Source organism: Berghia stephanieae, chromosome 1 (assembly GCF_034508935.2).
Source record: "Berghia stephanieae isolate SIO BIC M18660-M18661 chromosome 1, UCSD_Bste_1.3, whole genome shotgun sequence".
NCBI lineage: Eukaryota > Metazoa > Mollusca > Gastropoda > Nudibranchia > Aeolidiidae > Berghia > Berghia stephanieae.
This window is the reverse complement of record NC_088360.1, coordinates 57974875-57985192: the sequence shown is the minus strand read 5'-3', so window position 1 is coordinate 57985192 and position 10318 is coordinate 57974875. Positions and strand designations below refer to the sequence as shown.

The following is a 10318-nucleotide window of genomic DNA, read 5'->3' as shown; positions in this document are numbered from 1 at the left end:
TGGTCTCTTGTGTCGAGAATTCGAACAATTGATACCGGAACACCACTGACACTGGCATTTGTTTTGTGTTGTCAGCGCCATTTAGCTCATTGTTGTATTGTAAGCGCCTATTTCCATGATCAGCTGTTGACCCAGATACTGGCTTTTTGGCTAGAGAGAGCTCTATAAGCATTAGCTATATAATCTCTCTGGTTTCATTGAGGAGAATAACCTTAAAGCAACAAAAGATTTTTAAAAAAAAGAAATTTCATGTATCTGCTCGTTTTGACTATAAAATCCCTTTCCTTTTTTGCATCTGATTGACCCTAACATAATACCTTTTTTAGGCGATGTCATATATTGTTGGGAAGTGGGAATCAGTTAGGAAATTTATATATTAAAATGTAATTTTTTGGTATTATCTTTCAATGCTTGTAGATTTGAGTATTGAAAAGCTATTTCTTTTTTTAACTTTTCAAAAATCATAATTACAGTACTCAGTTGAATCAACACTGTTATTTTCACTGAATTTCAGATGGTCTTTCCACCAAACCTCAACCTCTTAGTTCTGTCTATTGCTGGGGTGGCGGTATTGAGTCACCTGCCAAACTATCTCTCCCCAACAATGAAACACAAGTAGTGCAAGTGTCTACAGGAAGGACACAGAAAGCTGCTGTTACAAAAAATGGCAGACTTTTTGTTTGGGAGGTCAGTTTGATAGAGATGTTTGTACCCAAAGTTCAATACATCAATCATTTGGCGACTCATAAATTGATTACTACCCTTGTTATTAAGTTCATATGAATAAGTTAATTTATCTTTTAACTTTGAGGAAGACTCATTGAGAAAGGCATGTAAAAGCATGTAAAGGACGTAACTTTTCTCAACCTTAAGAGTCTCAGAATTTCTGAATTATTTTCTTAAGTTCCTTTATTTTCTTTTGACAGTTTTATGCAGTTTATTCAAGGATACTTTATTGGGGATATTTGTGGAACAGCATTGTGTGAGATGATTCCTCATTAACAAAAAAAAAAAAAAAGATTTAATATATAATCGGTTTGTGAAGAAACTATTTGCTGGATGGGGTCTTTTGACTTCCTATCATCTTATATCTGTTTTCCTAGTTGCTTTCTATCTTTGTCTTGGAATGAGATTACTTGGTTTTGTTCTTTCCCTTGTCGGAGTCCTTGGCTGAGATGGAAACAGTCAAATGTATAGTTTTGGGATATGCTATTTTTTCCTTATAAATCATCTCTGTTGTGTATTGTTTTATTTGTTGCTTTGAATGTATAATGTAAGCATTTGAGTGTGTTCCCCTTAGTGGGATCCTTTCTTGTTGCTGGATGAGACTTTTAGGTGACCGCAAACTATGCACAATGATGGTATGCTCTTGGGATCTACATCTTTTCCCGATTTGAACAATACTCCTTTGTCTTACTTTCCTTGTGTGCTATGAATCTTCAATCTAGGATTTTTTTATTATCCCATTTTCTTCCTTTTTACTGGCTTTGAAATAACCAAAATGTATCGCAGCCTCAAAAGGACTGAATCAGATGCTGAAAATTGAATTGATTTAGAAGGATGAAGTTTGCAAGTTAAGAAAATAGGATCATTCTTCTCAATTGATTTAACTCACTTTTGAATATTACTCAAATTTCATGATTAAAACTTTGAATTCACTTTTCAGCATTTTTGACTCGATCCCAGCCTTATGCCAAATTGAGATGATGGTTCACTTTAGTATTTAAAATGTCATGATTTGATTGCTGTTTTATTTTGTGCATTGAACCTACAGATGCAAAATCTTGGCACTGAGAGCCTGATACCAGGCGCTACGGAGGGTACAACTCCTACATTTGTACCACGGTTTTTAGAAGGTCAGACTGCAGTCACCATTCAACATGTTGCATGTGGTGATCTATTCACAGCTTGTCTCACTGGTATGTATGGTTTTGTAATAACTGCATGATGTATTTGGTAGTTCCAATCTGAAATGTCACCATTTGTTTATATATGTTTAGGTGTTCCGGTAACAGTTGTTAGAGCACGCAAATGACACACAATGACCTGGTTTACATCCTTGTGGAGTCATTTATTTTCAGACCCCTCTGTTTATCCGGCAGTGATCAGGTAGATAGGTCTATTTGATATGGCAAAAAAACCCTATGTGATAGAATAGAATCCTTATGCTACAGAAACTAGAATAAACTTTGGCTCCATGAATCTTATTGCTCAAAAGGACCACTTTTAAAAAATATGTATAGTTATAAGAGATTTGAGCATCAAAGAAATGGAAAATTTAGAACACAAAATAGAGAGAGGTCAGCAGAGATGGTTTCATATCATATTGGCCAAAGAAACAGAAGGAATGAATGATCATTAAATCCATGAAATTATTGAGTGTAGACGATCTTACACTCATTCAGGCCGTAAAAAATGTGAAAAGAATCAGCTGGAAAAATTGTCAAAAGAAAGGAATAACATTTTAAGCGGCAAGGAAAAGGAGTTCAAATAGGGAATTATTACACTGAATGGTATTCAAGGTTTTTGATAAAGATTCTTTCAGTGTATTTATATGAAAAAGGAAATTTGTTGCTCTATAGAAATTGTACCCATGTCTCAAACTTAAGTCAAATGATAAAATGAATACACTATTCAATGAACTCAATCATCCAAATAAGATGAGCAGTGAGATATCTGATAAAGATTTTTAAAAAATGATATTAATTCACAATTTATTCTCTCAGATCGAGGGATTCTCATGACTTTTGGAAGTGGCATCAGTGGTTGCCTTGGTCACGGAAATTGTAATGACGTCACGCAGGTAAATCATATTTTCATTCATTTTGTTTTTATATTTAATACAGTAATGTAAAGTAAAATATTCACATGTTTTGATTAGACAAGTGATTACGATATTTTTCATGCTAAGCACTAAAATTATCCATAAAGTGGTAAAAATTGATCTTTATGTTCTTCGTGTGATGATTCAATATTGCTATCATTTTGATAATATGTAATAATGCATATTTTTTCTGTAAGCCGTTGCTATGTATTTTAAATGATAAGTGGTTGCAAACAAGTTTCGTATCTGGGCTGATCCCTGACTTGGAATTATAAGCCCATATTACGAAGTAGACATCTTGACAGAGCAGTCAACCACCTGTGATATAGTTGCCTCTACAAATCTGCTCACTGTCTTTATATTACATTCATCATCCATTGTGGCTTGCTCAGTTTGGTGACACTCCCATTTTTATGGCGCCAGTGTAGACAAACTGGCGCCAGATGACAAAATTGAGACAAGGCAATTGATGGTTGAAAAGGAAGGGGATGGGGGAGGGTATAAATGAGTCTAGATTTTATTTGTAAGTAAGTCAAGAGTTGCAGTTATAGGTCCGTTTAAAAAGATAATTATTATAACCCCCCCCCCCCCCCCATCAATTAAACTGCTCTCTCTCTCTCTCTCTCTCTCTCTCTCTCTCTCTCATTCTCTCTCTCTATCTCTCTCTCTCTCTTGTTCACTCCCTCCCCCCCTCTCTCTCTCTCGCTCACTCTGTCCCACCCCTCCCACCTCGACTCTCTCTCTTTCTCTCTCTCTCTCTCTCTCTCTCTCTCTCTCTCTCTCTCTCTCTTTCTCCCTCTCTCTCTCTCTTGTACTCTTTCTTTGTCCCTCTCTCTCTTTCTGTTTCTCTCGTTCACTCTTATCCATACATCTCTCTCAACTATCCTTCTATCAATCTTCATGTTAACTTCATAAAGGTCGTCTGGCTATAGTAATAGAGATATGATGTTAATCGGCTACAATTATAAAGGGTGCTCAGCTTAGTTTGCTCTTTTCACCTTTGTTTTTACAATGTTTAACAATTTTAATTTATTAAAGATACTTGAGTCCTATTTGTAAGATCCGTAACCACTGGACTACAGTAACAAAGATAAAGCAAGTAATAAATTCTTTCAGGCCTTTTGACCAAAAATTATTTTTAAATATCTTGAATAGAAGGTATTTTTTGAAAAAAATTGTTTTAAGGAAAGGACAATTCATTATACATTTACATAAAGTAAGTTATATCTCTACCATTAAGTATGGATGTACACTGGAAGTAGTAATATAATAAACAAAACTATGATATTTTATGTTATGAGTTTGACAAATTGCCATTATCATCACTGAATAACATATGTTTGAACTACTTTCATTCTGGTCTTCAACTTTAGATTGTTGTTAGACACAACTGGACACATTTTATGAAACACATTATTTGCTATTGCTATTCTTTGTTTTATACCCTCTATGTCCGGGTGTGTCGTGGGTAATGATAGTGCCTAAATATTTAAATTTCTTTACTTTTTTGATGGACTCTTCAATACTTGACCAGTGAAAGATCGTGTTGTTGTCATTCTTTGAGACCACCATGCATTCTGTTTTTCTCAACATTTAGTTTCAGGCCCATCTCTTCACTTTTGCTCACCAGTATATCTAAAAATTTTTGCACATTTTCTGGAGAGTATGCCATCAAAGTACCATCGTCTGCGTATCTTATATTGTTCATATTCTGCCCCCCAACGACGGTGCCTTTCATATCTTCAATTTCTTTGAATATTATTTCACTGTATTTGTTTAAAAATCCAGTGATAAGACTCCTTCTCGATGTTAAAGAAGTCTGATGTTTCGTTATCAAGTATGACACATGCTGTTTGATTCCAGTATAAGTTTTTCACAATTTGGAGATCTTTACTGTCTACACTGATCCTCTCTAAGATTTTGAAGAGCATTTTGTGTTGTACTGAATCAAATGCTTTGAAATAATCAAAGAAGCATAGATAAAGTGATTTTTGTTTTTCGATTGACCGTTGCATTATTGTTTTCAATGTAAAAATTGCGTTTACCGTACCCTCTTCTTTAATGAAACCAAACTGCTTGTCACTTATCTCTGGAGAGACCTTGATCCTCATTCTTTTCATAAGTATTCTATATATAATTTTTGTGGCCTGGCTCATTATGCTGATTGTTCTCTGTTGGTCACAATCAATAGTTCCTTGTTTTTTTGGGAATGGTAATGAATACATTACATTATACACCATTAAACATAATTCTATTATTACATCAAAATACCAGGCCAAAATTGTGGAAGCTCTCCTTGGTTATGAGGTCATCCAAGTCTCATGTGGGGCATCTCATGTATTGGCAGTCACCAACGAACATGAAGTTTTTGCCTGGGGAAGGGGAGATAATGGTTAGTATAAAGTAACAAAATGTCATTGATCAGAGCTGTAACGCTCACTGCTATCTGTTGTCAGCCGTTCCCATAGCAACATGATCGTTCACCATACCATAATAATCTCATATGATAGAGTAAAGATGAATTTCTAATATAACCTAACGAACAGAATTTGTTAGGGTGTTTTTAAAATTTGGACACTTGGAGTACAAATCAACACTCAACCACAAATCAATGAAGACCCTCATCCAAACAAATAAAAACATCAAGACAATAATAAAATGAATCTTGATATATACAATAGCTTCTCACTTTCGAGATGTGATCACAATACAGAAAGATCAATAAGAGAAAAGGCCAAGATTTTTCTGAGATTGTTCATCCACAGAAGAAAGACTGAAAATGTAAGAAACAAACATGACTAGAAAAGAAAATATGACACAAATATTCATTTATAAACAATTCTCGAAGATGTAAGATTTTGGCATTGGAATGTATATATACTTGAATATCATATGTAGAAATGATCAGTTGAACTGAAGATAAATCTCTCACAATCTTTTGAATATTTTCAACTTGAACTTCTTTCGGCATGAATTGTCAAGGCCAATTCATAATTTTAAAATGGCATAAAAATGACTTGATAAACTGAAATTCGCTTCTTGCCTAAGGGTCTTTAAGTATCTTCAATATTAATTTTGGCATATAGTTTTTGCCATATTATTTCATTTTCTTACATTGTCACTACAGGTCGTTTAGGATTAAGCAGCTATGACTCAACAACTTCACCCCAACCTGTCAGTATCCCTGAAGGGAAGCACCCATGCTCTGTGCATTGTGGGATGGATTGTTCAGTGATTCTTACTCTTGAGTCACAGTTGCTGTGTTGTGGAAGTAACAGGTGAAAATAATTGTATTTATCATTTTAAAAGTGTCCAATATGATGTTTTCACCCTCAAAGAAATCCCATTCTCATTTAACTTATTTCATGGCTTTGAACATTTCAGTTATTTATTCATTGCAGTGTGATATATGAATCACATTTTTTTTTAATTTTCGAAAGTTGGCTTAAAATATTAATGGCATGTATTGAATAGGATTAATAGTTTCGCCATTAAATTATCATTATCTAAGCAATTTCTCTATGCTTTTCAAACAGATGCCCAAACGCCATTGACCAAAGCTTCAGCTTTAGGCTATTTTTGAATATTTTTTTCTCCTTTTTTTTTGGGGGGGGGGGGGGGGTTGGGGGGGGGAGAGGAGAGGGGCGTCACAATAAGCCTCAATAGATGTAGTTTTTTTCAGAATTTAATTGTGTTTTTTTTCTCCCTTTTTCTTTTTTTTTCTTTTCGGAAGTCAAAAGCTAAACAACCGCACATTTATTTGGTGTCGTTACTAAATTATGTTAATATTTTAATAGTCATGATTTTTAAATTAATTATTTTTATTTTATTTTTTATATTTTTTTATTTTGGGGGGGGGGGGGGGAGAGAAATGAAGCCTTAGTATTATAAAGTTGTCACGTTTCTATTTGGAATTAGAAAAATGCAAAGGATGCTTACTTCTACAAAAAAAATTGGTATTTCAAGATTTTTTTTAAAGTATAGAAAGAAAGAATAATAATTTTAAAATTCCTTGGCATGGCCCAAACTTTTGTTTTCTGGCTTAATTTTATATGATAAATCTGTTTTTTAAAACAAAGATGAAGAATTAAACACACACATACACATGCACACACACACACACACACACACACACACACACACACACACACTCACACACACACAAACACAACATGATTTTTTGATACTTGATATTGAAGTGCTCTCATCATTTCATAATTTTTAGGTACAACAAACTTGCTTTGGATGCAATCAGTGGTGATATAGTAGAAAATGTTGTCGAGGAGTCTTTGACATTTTCTCCTGTCAAATCTTCTCCCTTGACTGGGCTTGAGGTGAAAACTGTTGCTCTTGGAACATCCCATTCTGCTGTTGTCACTAGTAAGTATAGAGTAAGATAACAAAGAGTAAGGCAAATGTGTGAATACGATTGAAAATGAAATACAAAAAAATATCAATCGGGACCTTCTAGATTAAAAGTGGAATCATATGACTTGGCACTAACTGTAGAATTGAAAGAAAAGAAGACACAAACTACTGTTTTAGATAAATGAGAAATGCTTTAGAAAAACTAGTAAATTCACAAGTGGGGCAAATGATTCTGCAATATACCGAAATAATTCTTGCCGAGTTGGTGTTCAATTCTTTGTGAACAAAAAAGCAAATTTATGAGTAAATTATGGACGGACATGGCAGCTGTAATATTTTTAAAAAGCTCAGCTTGGCACCTATCATCTATGGAAAGAGCAATCCGTTTAGACATGCTTGTTGCCGTTAACATATTTTGGAATATGCACAAATAAATCTTTTATATTCTCTTCTTATTTTTCTATCTATCTAGGTGAGGGAGAATGCTACACATTTGGTTCAAATCAATTTGGTCAACTTGGAGTTGAAACAGAAGCTGGAAACAGGAAGATAATGTTGGTGTCTACCCTGAATGGTGAAAAAATTGTGATGTTGTCCTGTGGAGATATTTTTACCATTGCTGTATCAGAAGGTTTGTTAATTTTTACTTTAAACTTTCACCTGGAAAAAGATTTGATAGATGTGGGGCTGGGTGGGCTTCCTAATCACCCATAGTGGGCAGGGAGGTACTTACCCCTACATCTGTTTTCCAACATGTTTTATGTCTTTGTCTTGGAATGAAATTACGTGGTTTTGTCCTGGCCTGGTCGGATACCCTGGCTGGAAGAGAAACAGTCAAATGTATAGTTCGGATTTCCGACAGTGCAATTTTGCTTGATATATTCTGTTAAGTGCTGACATTTTTTAAAATAAAAAAATTAAAAGTAAAAATAAAATTATTAACGTCAAAAAACAGAATCAACAAAAAAGAAAATAAAAGAGTTTTATTTTGTGCCTCGAAAAAATCAGTTTTAAAAAGATTTTGAAAGCCGGCTTTAAAAAAAAAAAAGAAACTTTTTATTTGTCGAGTCAAAGAAAAAACAACTGTATTCAGCTAGGTATATTATCATTCCACCTACACACTCCGATAGACATGGATGTATTCACTGCGACAGACGAGAGAGAGAGAGAGAGGGGTGACAGTGTCATGCGTAGTCAGTAATCAATTAACACGCACAGCGTGTGTTGGACCGGGCTGTTTCTCTCTATTTTGTTATCAACACACACACACACACATAATTCCCACTGATTATTTTCCTCCCCATGCTTTCTGTTTCAGGTTGAATGTCAACTGGAAATAAATATTGCGAAATAAATATTTTTCGAAATATATATTTTTCTTCGAAAGCTCTCAGCAGACGTATTCTTTCCTCATGACCGTGATTGTTTTAATTTTTCTCTTTTTCCTCCTTCACACACGACCACACCACCTCCTCCTCCTCCTTTTCTTCTTCTTCTTCTTCTTCTTCTTCTTCTTCTTCTTCTTCTTCTTCTTCTTCTCTTCTCCTTCTTTTCTTCTCTCTTCTTCTTCTTCTTTTCTTCTTTTCTTCTTCTTCTTCTTCTTTCTCTTCTTTCTTTCTTCTTCTTCTTCTTCTTCTTTTTCTTCTTTCTTTCTTCTTCTTCTTCTTCTTCTTCTCTTCTTCTTCTTCTTCTTCTTCTTCTTTCTTTTTCCTTCTCCTCTTCTTCTTTTTTCTTCTTCTTTCTTCTTCTTCTTTCTTTTTCTTTTCTTTCTCTTTTTTCTCTTTTCTCTTCTTCTTTCTCTCTCTTCTCTTCTTCTCTTTTTCTTCTCTCTCTTTTCTTTTCTTTTTCTTCTTCTTTCTCTTCTTTCTTCTCTTCTTCTTCTTCTCTTCTTTCTTCTTTTCTTCTTCTTCTTCTTCTTCTTCTTTTCTTCTTCTTCTTCTTTCTTCTTCTTCTTCTTCTTCTTCTTCTTCTTCTTCTTCTTCTTCTTCTTCTTCTTCTTCTTTCTTCTTCTTCTTCTTCTTCTTCTTCTTCTTCTTTTTCTTCTTCTTTCTTTCTTCTTCTTCTCTTCTTCTTCTTCTTCTTCTTCTTCTATAAGAATTAATCCAAATAAATGACAGAATCAGCTTAAAAATTTAACACAAACAGGAGCGAAGATAAAGCAGCTTCTCGTGTCAAGCACTAGATAAACACATCCTTCAAAAAGGTAGGAATTGTCCTCTTCCTTTCATTGTACAACTAACTCAGGCCCGGGACCTGAAATGTGTGTACTCTCTCAAATAATTGGGATTTTTTTTTTGTACCATAAAATATGGATCTGCTTATTGTATTATAAATGAGTTGGGGAAAGTGACATGATTTGACTAGTCAATTGACGTCTCATATCTGTGTTGTGTTTATTAATTAATCCATATTTTTGTCCTGTTGGTCTATTTTCGCGTGTTCAAAATTTTCTGACAATTTTTTCACCAACCATTGACAGGCCTGATAGAGTTTTGGGAGATGATATTTTTTGTCTTGAAATCGTCTCTCTCTTTTATGCACGGTATTTTTGTTTTTACATAATGATTTGTAAAATATGAGTGTGTTTCTCTCATTAGGGACCTGTGCTTGTGTAAGGATGAGACATTTAGATGATCTCAAACTAAGTATACTGATAGTGTGCTCTTGGAAACTTCATCTGTTTTCTATATGAACTAATTCCCTTTTGTCTTACTTTTTTTTGGGTGCTTTAATTGTAATTCTAGAACTTTTACTATCACATTGTTTTCCTTTTTACTGGCGCTGATATGACCTAAATGCATTGCAAACACTGTAAAACCTTAAAAACAAACAAAACAAAAATATGTTGGGCACAAAGGAAAATACATCATACATCTCACGCTAATGTAGCAACTGAAATAATAATGCATTCATAATTTTTAAAAAATTTAATTTAAAAGTTAAATTAAGGTTTTTTGTTTTTCTTTACAATGAATCTATAATCTATTCTTTTTAAAAAACTAGTAAAAAGCCCGCAATTTCGCGGGGAAAGAACTATTTCCATTCGATACTGTACTCACCATCATTTAATGAGGGCAGATTGGTAAACAACGTTGTCTGTGTAATTTGGTATATCTTCGGTTGATT

The 10318-nt window shown here is 34.0% G+C and overlaps 1 protein-coding gene across 2 annotated transcripts in view; it reads left to right on the top strand.

The window, feature by feature from the left end:
* LOC144978244 (serine/threonine-protein kinase Nek8-like) overlaps positions 1–10318 on the top strand; it is a 37865-nt gene that overhangs the window by 15875 nt on the left and 11672 nt on the right. For both annotated transcript variants that reach the window (XM_078924072.1, XM_078924082.1), the window contains exons 10-16: positions 515–687; positions 1775–1919; positions 2727–2803; positions 5099–5216; positions 5952–6102; positions 7050–7204; positions 7665–7823. In XM_078924072.1, coding sequence (XP_078780198.1) covers positions 515–687; positions 1775–1919; positions 2727–2803; positions 5099–5216; positions 5952–6102; positions 7050–7204; positions 7665–7823 — 978 coding nt within the window. The remainder of the gene's footprint in view (positions 1–514; positions 688–1774; positions 1920–2726; positions 2804–5098; positions 5217–5951; positions 6103–7049; positions 7205–7664; positions 7824–10318) is intronic.